At 41.9% G+C, this 15,271-nt stretch overlaps 1 protein-coding gene across 6 annotated transcripts in view; it reads left to right on the forward strand.

Annotated features, from left to right (window-relative positions):
• LOC122109273 (GON-4-like protein) overlaps nt 1-15,271 on the forward strand; it is an 83,577-nt gene that overhangs the window by 14,903 nt on the left and 53,403 nt on the right. For 3 of the 6 annotated variants that reach the window (XM_042681517.1, XM_042681518.1, XM_042681520.1), the window contains 7 exons: nt 390-583; nt 1,767-1,841; nt 2,007-2,057; nt 5,181-5,231; nt 6,602-6,697; nt 11,340-11,459; nt 12,775-12,945. In XM_042681517.1, coding sequence (XP_042537451.1) covers nt 390-583; nt 1,767-1,841; nt 2,007-2,057; nt 5,181-5,231; nt 6,602-6,697; nt 11,340-11,459; nt 12,775-12,945 — 758 coding nt within the window. The remainder of the gene's footprint in view (nt 1-389; nt 584-1,766; nt 1,842-2,006; nt 2,058-5,180; nt 5,232-6,601; nt 6,698-11,339; nt 11,460-12,774; nt 12,946-15,271) is intronic. The other 3 variants (XM_042681519.1, XM_042681522.1, XM_042681521.1) reach the window with 1 other exon arrangement.

The following is a 15,271-nucleotide window of genomic DNA, read 5'->3' on the forward strand; positions in this document are numbered from 1 at the left end:
GATCCTCATATTTCAGCCTCCTGAGTAGCTAGGATTATAGGCATGAGCTACCAGCAGCACCTGGCCACTTGGGAGCTTTTCTTAATCTCTGGTTCAGTTTTCTCATCAGTATGGTGAAGAAAACAATAGTCTCTACCAAGCAGAGTGATTACTTATAAAAATAGGGGAATTAAGATCTATAAAGTATGTGAATGCATGGCTGACATAAATTAAAAATTCAGTGGATGGTAGTCATTACTGCTACAGTATCATTACCAACTCCATTGTCATAACCCACCATCACTGTTTTTCAGTGCCAGACAGTTGGTAAATTGATTTTCTTTTTGGCTAAGTTCCTAGTGTAGCCCTTATGTAGATAGATTCTGGTGATGCTCTTGATTTATTTGCAGAAGAGCAAGACAGCAAAGAAAGTGAGAAAAGAAGAAGAATGAAAAAGGGTACCAAGAGGAAACGAGATGGAAGGAGTCAAGAACAAGGGACCATGGCATATGACCTGAAACTGGATGACATGCTTGACCGGACCTTAGAAGATGGTGCCAAGCAGCACAACCTGACAGCAGTCAATGTGCGAAACATCCTGCATGTGAGTAAGCCTGGGCAGCTTGTCAAGTTGGAACGGAATGGAATCTTCCATCAAAATGAAGTACTTAGAAAATTCTTGACTCTATAGTATATCAATTATTAATTTTCAATATTGTAGGTTACCCATGAAAAACATTTTACTTCTCATAAAAGTTTTCCCTTTCCACTAGGAATAAATTTGTAATCAACACATACTAAAGAAGAAAATTGTGTAAACTACCTGTACTTCCATTGCTTATTTGATTATTTACTGTATTTAGCAGATTTGAAGATGATAATGTTCTTAGTGGATTTACACTTCTGGAATGATTTATCTGAAAAGCCCAGGGAATAGTTTATAGTACTTTGCACATATATGAACATGTTCTTTTTTTACTTTTATTTTTTTGGTGCCTTTGGGGCTTAAACTCAGGACCTGGGGGCTGTCCTTGAGCTCTTTTACTCAAGGCTAATGCTCTACCACTTTGAGCCACAGCTTCACTTCTGGTTTTTGAGTTGTTAATTGGAGAAAAGAGCTTCACAGGGGCTTTTCTTCCCAGGCTGGCTTTGAACCACAGTCCTTAGATCTCAGCTTCCTGAGTAGCTAGGATTACAAGCGTGAGCCACTGGCACTCATCCATAATGTTCTTAATATATAGCTATACAGCTACTTACAAAGCGTTTGCTGGTTGTTAGTCTTTCTCTTAAGTATATTATTTTTTTTCTTTCTTTTCTGTGCTGGTACAAAAGCTTGAACTCAGCATCTTGAACTTTGGCTCAGCTTTTTTTGTGGCTCTAGACTCCTTGAGCCATACCTCCATTTCTTGCTTTGGCTGATTTTTTTGGCCTCATTTTTTCTGCTTGGGCTGGCTTTCAACCTTGATCTTCAGATTTCAGCCTTCTGAGTAGCAAGGATTATAGGTGTGAGCCACTGGCACCAGGCTAGTTATATTTATTCCTGTTTCTAGGAACAGCTAATAAGATGAGTGCATTTTCTGCTACATTGTTCCATACTGTGTGGTCTCTCTAAAACTTGCTTTGCCTCCTTTGTGTTTAGTTATTTTTCTTTACTCCAATTTGAAGCTATTTGAGAGACTAGCTTTCATTTTTTATCTACATAGGTTTAACATTAGAGTTAATGTAGATATGAGTATTGTCTAGATGAGAAATCTTTTGGCATAAAGTGAAATTTCATCTTTCTCCAGGAAGTAATCACAAATGAGCATGTGGTAGCGATGATGAAAGCAGCCATCAGTGAGACAGAAGACATGCCAATGTTTGTGAGTAATTGTCACTTTTTCAGTGTTGTGGAGTTCTGTAAACCAAGCACAAAAGGTCACTTGAGAATTGATGAACAGTTTGGCAGCTGGGGAAAAGTTAGCATTTCAAATCTCAAGAATGACATTGTGATTTTTACTATTTTCTTTCTATTTTTTCCTCCTTAGGAGCCTAAAATGACACGCTCTAAACTGAAGGAAGTGGTGGAGAAAGGAGTGGTAAATATTCTGTGTTCTTCTTTGTTAAGCTTGGTAAATAGGATCTAGTATTCATAGAGAAACCATAGGAAAAGTTTTGGCCTGTGTTTGCCTCTCAAAGAATTATTTCTGCCAGGCACCAGTGGCTCATGCTTGTAATCCAAGCTACTTAGGTGCTGAGATCTGAGGATCACAGTTCAAAGCCAGCCCAGGCAGAAAAGTCTATGAGACTCTTCTCTCCAATAAACATCAGAACCCGGAGGTAGCACTGTGGTTCAAGTGGTAGAGCCCTAGCCTTGAGCTGAAGAGCTGAAGGACAGTGACCAGGCCCAGAGTTCAAGCCCTACGATTGACCAAAAAAGAAAAAAAATATTTCTGGGCTGAAAGTGTAGCTCATTGGTAGAATACATGCCTATCATACGTGAGATGTTGCTGTTGATCCCTGTCTAGTACTACAGAGTGATGGTACGTACCTATAATGCTAGAATTCAGGAGGATTGAAGGTTTAAGGACACCTGGGCTTTATAAGAAGATCCTGTCTCAAAAGAAAAAAATTTTTGTAAAGACAAAGGAGAAATAGTATATGAAATTGCTTTAGTTGATATGAACATGTTGCTTTTTGAATTTTCTAGATAAGATAGCCATTTGTAAACAATGAACTATGGGGGCTGGGTAGGTAAGGCTTGCCTTGCATTCATGAGGCCCTGGGTTCGATTCCTCAGCACCACAGAAGCAGAAAAAGCAGGACGTGGCGCTGTGGCTCAAGTGGTCTAGCCTTGAGCTGAAGAGCTGAGGGACAGCGCCCAGGCCCAGAGTTCAGGCCCCATGACCAACAAAAAGAACAAACAAACAAAAAAACCCAAATGAACTAGGACATTTTTTAATTCATGTTGTAACATGTGGAAGTGTTTAAAGTTGTATTTTTCAAAGTGTTCCAGAGACTATTTGTATCAAAATTGCCTTGGTATGGTGTGTTTATAGTACTTATTAAAAGGGCATACTTTTGGGCCTACCAGAGACCTAGGAATCCAAACCCACAATCAGGACCTGGGAATATGCACTGTTGTAAATACCATAGTTTGTTCTTTTAATTACTGAAGCATATGAATGACTTGAAGGCTTTTTGGTATATCTAGTACTATGCTGTATACACTTGTCCAATTTGTGCTTACTTTTTAGAAAATAGTAGTATTAGGGTTTGGACTCAGGACCTTGAACTTGCTAGGCAGCACTCTGCCACTTGAGCTATACCCTGAGCTCTTTTTGCTTTTATTTTTATTTTTTTAGATAGATTTCATATTTGGGGCTGAGAAGGTGGTTCAGTGGTAGAGCGCTTGCCTTGTATGCATGAGGCCCTGGGTTCGATTCCTCAGCACCACATAAGCAAAAAGAAAAAAGCCAGAAGTGGCACTGTGGCTCAAGTGGTAGAGCACTAGCCTTGAGCTGAAGAGCTGAAGAACAGCGCTCAGGCCCAGAGTTCAGCCCCACGACCGGACCCAAAAAATAAAAGAAAGATCTCATATTTATACCTAGTCCTGCCTGGACCCAAATCTTCCTGCTTACATTCTTTGTGTAGCTGGGATGACAGGCATGTGCCACCACAGCGCATGTTTGAAATTAGATCTCACAAACTTTGTTTGAGGTGACACCTCAACCTGCAGTCCTTTCAATCCGACTCCTACCTAGCTAGGATAACTGACGTGAGCCACCATGTCCATGCAACATGTGCTTCCACACACATATAATCCCAGGAGTCTGGAGGCTGAATTGGTTTGAGAGTTTGAAGCCAGCCTGGGCCAATAGTAAATTCCTAGTCAACCTGAGTTACATATCAGATTCCAGGTTAGCCTGGGCTATGTAATATGACTCTGTCTCGAAAAGAAAACCAAAACCTGATTCCAAAAGTTTATTTTACTTTCATTTTTTATTTTTGCAGTATTAAGGTTTGAACTCAGAACCTTACTTTTGCTTGACTGGTGTTCTACCACTTGAGCTATACCTCCAACCTGGCTTTATGCTAGTTATTTTGGAGATTGAATCTCAGGGACTTTGCTGTCCTAGCCTGGCTTTGAATCATGATCCTCTAGATCTCAGCCTCTTGAGTAGCTAGAACTATAGGCATGAGCTACTGGCTCCATGCCCAAAAGATTTCTGTGACATGTATCACCTTAGGTTTGTGTGGTCTTTTTTGTTGTTTGTTGGTTGTGGGGCCTGAACCCTGGGAACTCTGTCCCTCAGCTCTTCAGCTTAAGGCTAGCACTCTACCACTTGAGCCACAGTGCCACTTCCGGCTTTTTCTACTTATGTGGTGCTGAGGAATCGAATCCAGAGCCTCATGTATACAAGGCAAGCACTCTACCACTGAGCCACCTTCCCAGCCCTTTTTGTTTTTGGTTAATCATGGGGCTTGAACTCTGGGCCTGGGTGCTATCCCTAAGTTCTTCAAGTCCAGCACTTTATCACTTGAGCCACAGAGCCACTTCTGGTTTTCTGGTGGTTTACAGAAGATAAGCCTCCTTAGTAGCTAGAATTATAGGTGTGAGCCCCTGCCATCTGGCTGTGTAGCCTTTTTGGGGTGGGTGGGTGGGTGGGTATCAGAGCTTGAACTCTAAGCCTTATATTCTTGCTCGGCTTTTTCACTCCTGGGTGGTACTTTTATCACTTGATCATGACTCTCGTGTCTTTTTGCTGTTTATTTGGAGATAAGAATCTCTTGGATTTGTCTGTCCAACTGTGAATCTCAGATCTCAGCCTCCTGAGTCGCTAGGACTTATAGATGTCAGCTACTGGTGCTTAGATGTGTAGTTTTAAATAATTTATAAATCGTTTTCTTATCCATTATTCCATAAACCAAAGTATAATATAAAAATAGGCAAAGCAGATATTTTTTCACATATTTTAGATACAAGTGAATCTTACTAGGCTTAATGCCTAAATGCTAATGTCCTAGATGCCCTCCCCCCCTTTTTTTTCTAATAAGTGTTGACAAATGTTTGATAGTATACCCTCAAGGATAATCAACACTTGTAGATCAGTTTTAGCTATTGGTAAATGGCTCTTTCTGGGGGGAAAGAGGAAGTAAAAATGAAACACTATCATTTTCTGTTATTTATTTATTTATTTGTTTATTTATTTATTTTGTAGGTTATTCCAACCTGGAATATTTCACCAATTAAGAAGGCCAATGAAATTAAGGTAAACTTGGAAGAGGTCATTATCCCTGGTTTCCAGAAAGACTTTACCAGTTTTTTATTGTTTTCATACCGGTCTTGGGGCTTGAATTCAGGGTCTGGGCACTGAATCTGAGTTTTTTTGCTCAAGACTCGTGCTCTACCACTTGAGCCACAGTGCCACTTCCAGTTTTCTGGTGGTTTATTGGAGATAAGAATCTCATGGACTTTCCTGTCTGGGCTGGCTTTGAACCATGATCCTCAGCTTCTCAGTCCCCTGAGTAGCTAGGATTGCAGGTTTGAGCCAGTGACACCTGGCGAGATTTCATCAGTTTTAAAGTGTATGAACTTTCTAGTTGTAACTTTTTAGGTGTGTCTTCTTGTTTTCATTCCAGCTTTGATTTTTTTCCATTCTATTCTTAGGTTTGCATGTAATAGAACCACTAACTCTAGCTTCCTGTTTGCTTTAACTTAGAATTTTTTTTTTTGGGTCCCATTGTGGGGCCTGAACTCTGGGCCTGGGCGCTGTCCTTCAGCTCTTCAGCTCAAGGCTAGCGTTCTACCACTTGAGCCACAGCACCACTTCCGGCTTTTTTCTTTTTTCTTACGTGGGTGCTGAGGAATCGAACCCAGGGCCTCAGGCATGCAAGGCAAGTGCTCTACCACTGAGCCACCTTCCCAGCCCTTAGAATTTTTTTCTAATTTAATTTTCTTAGAATTTTTTCCCCAGCTTTCTTTCCCTTATTTTCCAGATACATACGTTTTGTGCTTTTTATTGTTCCCTTCTTTCCTTTTCTTTCTCCCTCCATCCCTTAATCCTTTCCCTCCCTTCCTTCTCTTCTTCCATTCTGCTGATACTGGGGCTTTAACTTAGGGCTTCCCTACTTTCATGCAGTTTTCTTACTTATGGCTAGTGCTCTACCACTTGAGTTAAACTTTCAGTCCAACTTTTTGCTGGTTAATGGAGATGGAGTCTTGCTGGGCTGGCTTCAAACAGAGATCTTCCAGGTCTCAGCTTCCTAAGTAACTAGGATGACTCTCTTTCTTTCCTTCCTTCCTTTCTTGTTTCTTTCTTTGTTGTGGGGCTTGAACTCTGGGCTTGGATGTTGTCTCTGTGCTCTTCACCTCAAGGCGAGCGCTCTACCCCTTGAGCCACAGTGCCACTTCTGGTTTTCTAGTGGTTTATTGGAGATAAGAATCTCACGGACTTTCCTGCCGGGGCTGGCTTTGAACCAAGATCCTCAGATCTCAGCCTCCTGAGTAGCTAGGATTACAGGTGTGAGCTACCGGCACCCGGCTTCTTTCCCTCTTTCTATGCTATCATTGGAACCCTAGCCCTTGTGCATGGTGGACATGCATTCTACATCTCATTTTTTTCTCATTGTATTAATGCAGCCTCCGCAGTTTGTGGACATCCACCTTGAAGAAGATGATTCTTCAGATGAAGAGTACCAGCCAGATGAAGAAGATGAAGATGAGACTGCTGAAGAGGTCAGTGGGTGTTCCTTAGTACAGAAGAAAAAATTGACTTCATTAGACTGGGTATACTTTGCTTCCTTAGTGTTATCTCCTATTCTGTAGATGTGATTGAGATGTAGCTCTGTTTTCTATTTTTTTGCTGAGATATTTCTGTTTTTCATGCTTAATTTTTAACACTTTTTCATGAAATGTAGCATACCTATAAACACAAAAATGGGTAAAAAATAAAACTCATAATTTAAATAATTGCTGTGTGAGTCCTCTTGACTTCTTCCAAAGTCAAGAAATATAACATTGCCTGGACAACCTTAGTATGCTCTTCCCAGTCAGTGTCACCTCCTTCTCCCTGACAACAATCATTAGCCTGACTGAAAACTACTAATTTTCTTTATAGTTAAATCACTTATATATGTATTTCTGTATAATATAGTATTTATTGTTGATGAAACCTAAATGCACCCATACATGCATATGTTCTTTTCTTTCTGCTTGTTGTTGTTTTTGTTTAACAATGTGCTTTTGAGATTCATGGATATCATTCCCTATATCCATAGTTTTGTTTTTGTTTGTTTTGTCAGTACTAGGGTTTGATTGAACTCAGGTCCTTGGGCTTGCTAAGGCCAATGCTCTACTGCTGAACCATGCCTCTACCCCTTTATTGCACTGCTTATTTTTTATGTTTTATTTACTTTATTGTTATAAAGATGATATACAGAGGGATTACAATTACAAGAGTCAGATAGATAAGTCCATTTCCTTTCATAAAATATCTTCTGTTCTCTCAGTCTCTCCCAGTGCAATGTTTGTTTATTATTTTTATTTTTATTTTGTTGGTCGTGGAGATTGAACTCTGGGCCTGGACGCTGTCTCTGAGCTCTTCAGCTCAAGTGGAGCGCTCTACCACTTGAACCATAGTGCCACTTCTGGTTTTCTGGTAGTTTATTGGAGATAAGAGTCTCACAGACTTTCCTGCCCAGGCTGGCTTTGAATTGTGATCCTCAGATCTCAGCCTCCTGAGTAGCTATGATTACAGGTGTGAGCCACTGGCGCCTGGCAGCACTGTTTATTTTGGGAACAGAATCTTGATTCCTGCTCTGAGTCATGCCTAGACTGTGATGTTTAATTTTTTTTTTTGGTCGTGGGGCTTGAACTCTGGGCCTGGGCGCTGTCCCTCAGCTTTTCAGCTCAAGGCTAGCGCTCTACCACTTGACTCACAGCTCCACTTCTGGTTTTTTCTGCTTATGTGGTGCTGAGGAATCGAACCCAGGGCCTCATGCATGCAAGGCAAGCACTTTATCACTGAGCCACCTTCCCAGCCCATGTTTAATTTTTTATTTCCTGCTGTAGCTGGGCTGATGGCAGGTGCTAACAACCATCTTCCTTTGAGATGAAATTTTGTAGACTTTTCTGCTTGAGCTGACCTAGAACTTTTTTTTTTTTTTTTTTGGTCCAGTCGTGGGCCTGAACTCTGGACCTGGGCGCTGTCCCTCAGCTCTTCAGCTCAAGGCTAGCACTCTACCACTCGAGCCACAGTGCCACTTCCGGCTTTTTTCTTTTTGCTTCTGTGGTGCTGAGGAATCGAACCCAGGGCCTCATGCATGCAAGGCAAGCACTTTACCATTGAGCCACCTTCCCAGCCCATGTTTAATTTTTTATTTCCTGCTGTAGCTGGGCTGACAGCAGGTGCTAACACACCCAACTTCCTTTGAGATGAAATCTTGCAGACCTTTCTGCTTGAGCTGACCTAGAACTTTGATCCTCCTGATCTGAGCCTCTTATGTATTTGAGGATGCCAGGTATATATTACTGGACTCAGCTATTGATGGAGAAGGACCTCAGGCTGGCCTTGAACTACAATCCTCCTAACCTCTTCTTTCTTTTTTTTTTTTAATCTAGTTAATTTTTAATTTTTTAAATTGATTTACTTTATTGTTATAGATGTGATATACAGAGGGCTTGCATTTACATGCATCAGGCAATAAGTGCATTTCCTATCGTACAGTCATCTGTTCCCTCATCTTCTCTCATTCCCTCCCTTGTACCTCCCATGAGTTGTATCGTTCATTTCCATCAATATCCAGTGTGCTCCACTGCTCTACTTTTTCACCCTTTTTCTTTGGATTCTCTGCTAATCCCATCTTTTCAACAAGCTAGAATTGCAGGTGTAAGCCACAGGAACTCAGCTGTTAGTTCATTTTTATCACTGTATTAATATTTTCTTTTTTAAAAAAAATATATTATTTTTTGTCGGTTGTGGGGCTTGAACTCTGGACCTGGGCGCTTTCCCTGCACTCTTCAGCTCAAGGTGAGCACTCTACCACTTGAGCCCAGCACTACTTCCGGTTTTCTAGTGGTTTATTGGAGATAAGAGTCTCACAGTTTCCTGCCCAGGCTGGCTTTGAACCATGATCCTCAGATCTCAGCCTCCTGATTAGCTAGAATTACAGGCAAGAGCCACTGGTGCCCGGCTTAAATATAATTTTTATTGTTATTGATATATTGTATAGGCCAGGCGCTGGTGGCTCATGCCTGTAATCCTAGCTACTCAGGAGGCTGAGATCTGAGGATCGAGGTTCAAAGCCAGCCCAAGTAGGAAAGTTTGTGAGACTCTTATTTCCAATAAACTACCAGAAAACCTGATGTGGCAATGTGGCTCAAGTGGTAGAGTGCTTGTCTTGAGCGAAGAGCTGAGGGACAGTGCCTAGGCCCAGAGTTCAAGCCCCACAACCAACCAAAAAAAAAAAAAGGTACAGGGGCTACTGTTTCATACATCAGGTGATGAGTACATTCCTTTACTTTTCTCCAGTATCTCCTGTCCCTGCCCACAAGTTGCATAGTTCATTTTCCACATAGTGTATAGTGTGTACCATGACTGTGTTTGTTCACTCTCCTTTTTTTGCCCTGTTGTATATTAATATTTTATTTGATGTCTTTCCCTTCTTTTCTCTTTCTCCCTTCCCTTCTTCCCTTCTTCCCTTCCTCTCCCTCTCCCTCCCTCCTTCCTCCTCTCTTTGTTTTCCTCCCTCCCTCCCTCCCTCCCTCCCTTCCTTCCCTCCTTCCCTCCTTCCTTCTTCCTCCTCCTCCTTCCTTTCTTTCCTTTCCTTTCCTTCCTTCTTCCTTTCTTTCTTCCTTCCTTCCTTCCTTCCTTCCTTCCTTCCTTCCTTCCTTCCTTCCTTCCTTCCTTCCTTCCTTCCTTCGTTCCTTCCTTCCTTCCTTCCTTCCTTTGTTCCTTCCTTTCTTCCTTCCTTTCTCTCTCTTTCCTTTTTTTTCCCTCTTCCTTCTACTAGGGTTGGAACTTAGGGCCTAATACTTGCTAAGTTTCTTGCTCTGTTGGCACTCTACCAGTTAAACCCACACCTCAAACCTGGCTTTTTGCTAGACATGGACTTCCATGGGTTTTTCTTTCTTTATTTTTTTGTCGGTCATGGGGCATGAACCCTGGGTCTGGGCACTGACCCTGACCTCTTCAGCCCAAGGCTAGTGATCTACCACTTGAGCCACAGCACCACTTCTGGTTTTCTGGTGGTGAATTGGAGATAAGTGTGTTACTGACTTTCCTGCCTGGGCTGGCTTTCAACTGCAGTCCTCAGATCTCAGCCTCCTGAATTATGGACTTTACTGCAGTGGCTGTCTTCTTATTTTTATTTTTTGGTTGGTCGTGGGGCTTGAACTCTGGGCCTGGGTGCTGTCCCTCAGCTCTTCAGTTCAAGGCTAGCGCTCTACCTCTTTAGCCACAGCACCACTTCCAGTTTCCTGAATGGTTTATTGGAGATAAGAGTTTCATGGAGTTTCTTGCCCGGGCTGGCTTTGAGCCATTATTCTCAGATCTCAGCCTCCTGAGTAGCTAAGATTACAGGCATGAACCACCAGCGCCTGGCTAGCTATTTTATTTTATTTTATTTATTTATTTTTGCAGTGGCTATCTTTGAACTACAGTTCTCTCTGGCTCTCAGCTTCCTGAGTAGCTAAGGTTACAAGCACAATCCACTGGTACCTGGCTTCTGATCTATTTATTTATCTGTTTATTTTTTCTCTGTAATGTATTTCTGACTTTTTCTTATTCTTTACTATTTTGTCAGTCATGGGGCTTGAACTCTAGGTGTGGGTGCTGTCCCTCAGCTCTTCACTTCAAGACTAGCCTTCTACCACATGAGCCACAGCACCACTTCCGGTTTTCTGGTGGTTAATTGGAAATAAGAGTCTCACTGACTTTCCTTCCTGGGCTAGTTTTGAACCATGATCCTCAGATCTCAGCCTCCTGAGAAGCAAGGATTACAGGCGTCAGCCACCAGTGCCTGGCAGTATTCGTTTTTTAAATTAGCATTAATTAGTTGTACAAGGATGGCTTATTATGACATTTTCACTATGTATACAATGCATCCTATCAGCCTTCACTGACTTGTGTTCTTTGACTTGGTTGTGAAAGCATTTTAGCCCAACGCCTTATGTTAAACAGGTAAGGACAATAAGGATAGTGATATGACCTTTACCAACATCCCCCCTTTAGTGTATCAAACCACTTAAATTTTGGTTTATCGTTTCTGAAAACACTAATCGAGTACTAGATGTCTTGTGACTTATTTTCTTGAGATAATACATATTGTGGATTGAAGTATGGAGTTATATATAAAAGTGGTCTGGATTTATTTTCCAGAGCTTATTGGAAAGTGATGTTGAAAGCACCGCTTCATCTCCTCGTGGTGCAAAAAAATCTAAATTGAAACAGTCTTCTGAGATGACTGAAACAGATGAGGAGAGTGGCCTGTCATCAGAGGTAACTAGCATTGTGCAGTTGATATAACTGAATAAGAAGATTGTTTGACCATATCACTAGATGATTTATTATTTGTGATGGTTCTGGCTGTCTTCTTCCAAAGTCCCTTTATTGAATGAACAGTTCAGAAAAGATTGGAACCTAGTGATAAGAGCTTTTCCAAGTTGTCAGGACCAAAAATGGACAAGTAGCAGAATTTCTATTATTCTATTCTTTTGTCTCATACCTATGTTTTCTATGATCATTATCATCATCATCATCATCATCATCATCATCATTATTATTTTGTTGTTGTTGGTGGTGGTTGTGGGGCTTGAACTCTGGGCCTGGGTGCTGTCCCTGAGCTCTTTAGCTCAAGGTTAGCACTCTACCACTTGAGCCACAGCGCCACTTCGGGCTTTTTCTGTTTATGTGGTGCTGAGGAATCAAACCAGGGCCTCATGCATGAGAGGCAAACACTCTACCACTGAGCCACCTTCCCAGCCCTTCTAATATTATTATTTTTTTAATAAGTTTTTTTTTGTGAAAATACCATACAGAGGGGTTACAATTACATCAGCAAGGTAATAAGTACATTTCTTTTTTTGTTTTTTGTTTTTTGCCAGTCATGGGGCCTGAACTCTGGGCCTGGGTGTTGTTCCTCAGCTCTTTAGCTCAAGGCTAGTGCTCTACCACTAGAGCCACAGCACCACTTCCGGCTTTTTCTGTTTATGTGGTGCTGAGGAATCGAACCCAGGGCCTCATGCTTGCAAGGCATGCACTCTACCGCTGAGCTACCTTCCAAGCCCCAATAAGTACATTTCTTATCAAGCATTGTTGCCTCCTCCTTTGTTTTTCCCCTCCTCTCCTTGCCCTTCCATCTCCATCTAATATTATTTTTAAAGCTTTTTTTTAAAAAATAGATTTTCTCCTCTTTTGGTATCCTAAGAAGCACTGTGTTGGCTTCACTAAGGAAGGGGTAAGGGCTGGGAAGTTGGCTCAGTGGTAGAGTGCTTGCCTTGCATGCATGAGGCCCTGGGTTCGATTCCTCAGCACCACATAAGCAGAAAAAAAAGCTGGAAGTGGTGCTGTGGCTCAAGTGGTAGAGTGCTAGCCTTGAGTTGAAGAGCTGAGGGACAGTGCCCAGGCCCAGAGTTCAGGCCCCACGACCGGACCGGAAAAAAAAAAAAAAGAAAGGGGTAAAACCTGGTTAAATCTATATGCTTGACAATGCTTTGTATATATCCCTAGTTATGAAGAAAAAAGTCAGTGGGTAGAAGACCCCTCTGTCTCCTCCCTTCTTCCCTTTCTTAACACAGTTGCCTCTTTTAATCAGGCTGAGAAAATCACCACACCTGCCATCAGGCACATTAGTGCTGAGGTTGTGCCCATGGGACCCCCACCCCCTCCAAAGCCCAAACAGACCAAGGATAGTACTTTCATGGAGAAGTTACATGCAGTAGATGAGGAACTGGCTTCCAGTCCTGTCTGCATGGATTCTTTTCAGGTAAGTGCCGTAACTTTAAATTCCTGAGAAAATAAGCTGGTCACCAATGGTTAACTGTAATTCTAGCTATTCAGGAGGCTGATATCTGAGGATAATGGTTTAAAACCAGCCTAGGCAAACTCTTATTTCCAACTAACCACTCAAAAAACTGAAAGAGGTGCTATGGCTCAAAGTGGTTGAGTGCTAGCTTTAAGCAAATGAGCTCAGGGACAACTCAGACCTTGAGTTTAAACCCCATGACTGACAAAAAAATGTTGTTGAGAAAATAAAATATGATATTTTAGTTACTCATGTTGAGAAGAGAGAATATTAATTTCTTATTATTTTTGTCTTTGATACTATTTGGCTTGTACTATCTTAAGTGACAATAGCAGTTTCTAAGGGAAGAATAAACTGTGTGATAATATTTTATAATGTAGAACATAGGAACAACTTTCACCTATATTCTCCAGTTAATAACCTTTTATCACAACTCTTTCAACACTTAAAAAAAAATCATTTACATGACTCATGCCTGTAATCCTAGCTATAAAGAGCGAATGTGAGATTGTTGGAATTGCAGTTTGGGGCTAGCCCAGGCAGGAAAAGTTTTCATCCTGGCACCAGTTTCTTACACCTCTTACCCTATTTACGCAGGATGCCAAGGTCTGAGAGTCAAGATTCAGAGTCAGCCAGGTAGACAAATCCTCAAGACTGTTATCTCCAATTAACCAGCAAAAGCTGGAGATGCAGTTGTGGCTCAAGTGTAGAGAGTCAGCCATGAAGGAAGAAACTGAGCAAGAGTTGGAGGCCCTAAGTTCAGGCCCCAGTGCTAGCACAGACACTTATAAAAATTGTTGAGACCCTTTTGAAAATGAAGAGCTGAAGCCGGGCGCTGGTGGCTCATGCCTGTAATCCTAGCTACTCAGGAGGCTGAGATCTGAGGATCGAGGTTCAAAGCCAGCCCGGGCAGGAAACTCCGTGAGACTCCTATCTCCAATAAACCACCAGAAAACCGGAAGTGGCGCTGTAGCTCAAGTGGTAGAGCGCTCGCCTTGAGCTAAAGAGCTGAGGGACAGCGCCCAGGCCCAGAGTTCAAGCCCCACGACCGACAAAAATGAAAAAATAAAAAAAAAGAAAAAAAGAAAATGAAGAGCTGGATATAGTGGAATACACCTGTTATCCTAGCTACTAGGAACTCTAACAAAGGTAGATCTCACTTAGGTGCAGTTCCAGGCAAGGAATTCAGACTCTGTCTTAAAAATAATGAGTAAAAATCAGTCTGGAGTATGGCTTAGTAGTAAGAACACCTATCTAACAAGCACAAATTAAAATCTCAGTGCCATTGAAAAACAATAAGGGTGCTGGGCACTGGTGTCTCACAATCTGTAATCCTACCTACTCAATGACATCTGAGGATCAAAGTTCAAGGCCAGCCTGGACAGGAAAGTCCAAGACTCTTATCTCCAAGTAATTACCAAAAAGCTAGAAATGCAAGAGCTATGGCTTAAGTGCTAGAGATCAAACCTTGAACAAAAAGGCTAAGGGGCAGCTTCTAGATCCTGAGTTTATGCCTCAGTACTGGCACAAAAGTAGAAACAAGCTAGGTGCTGGTAGCTCACGTCTATAATCTTACCTACTTAGGAGGCTGACATCTGTGGATCACGATTGGAAGCCAGCCTGGACAAGAAAGTCCATGAGACTCTTACCTCCAATTAACCACCAAAAGCTGGAGGTGGAGCTGTGGCTCAAGTGGTAGAAGGCTAGCCTTGAGCAAAACAGCTCAGAGACAGCATCCAGATCCTGAGTTCAAGGACTGGCACAAACAAAAATAAACACAAAGCAAAACAATGCTTTAATAAACATAGGAATGCAGGGTATATTGATTTACTCTTTTTTAGATACATGCCCAATAGTGGTATAGCTGAGTCATAAGGTAGTTACATATTTAGGTTTTTGTTTTTGATTTGTCGGTAATGGCTCTTGAACTCTGGGTCTGGGTGCTGTTCCTCAAGGTGAGCTCAAGGCTCTTTAGCTCTTCATCTCAAGGCGAGCACTCTGCCACTTGAGTCACAGCGCCACTTCTGGTTTTCTGGTGGTTTATTGGATATAAGAGTCTCGCAGACTTTCCTGCCCAGGCTAGCTTTGAACTATGATCCTCATATCTCAGTCTCCTGAGTAGCTAGGATTACAGGTGTGAGCCACCAGTGCCAAGCTACATATTTGCTTTTTATGAGGGGCTTCCTTATTGATTTCTGTAGTGGTTGCATGAGTTTATATTCCCACCAGCAGTGTATGAAGGGTCCTTTACCCTCTTGCTGCATCCTGGCCAACATGTTATTCTGAC

Source organism: Dipodomys spectabilis, unplaced genomic scaffold, assembly GCF_019054845.1.
Source record: "Dipodomys spectabilis isolate Male_0828 unplaced genomic scaffold, ASM1905484v1 ptg000069l, whole genome shotgun sequence".
NCBI classification, from domain to species: Eukaryota; Metazoa; Chordata; class Mammalia; order Rodentia; family Heteromyidae; genus Dipodomys; species Dipodomys spectabilis.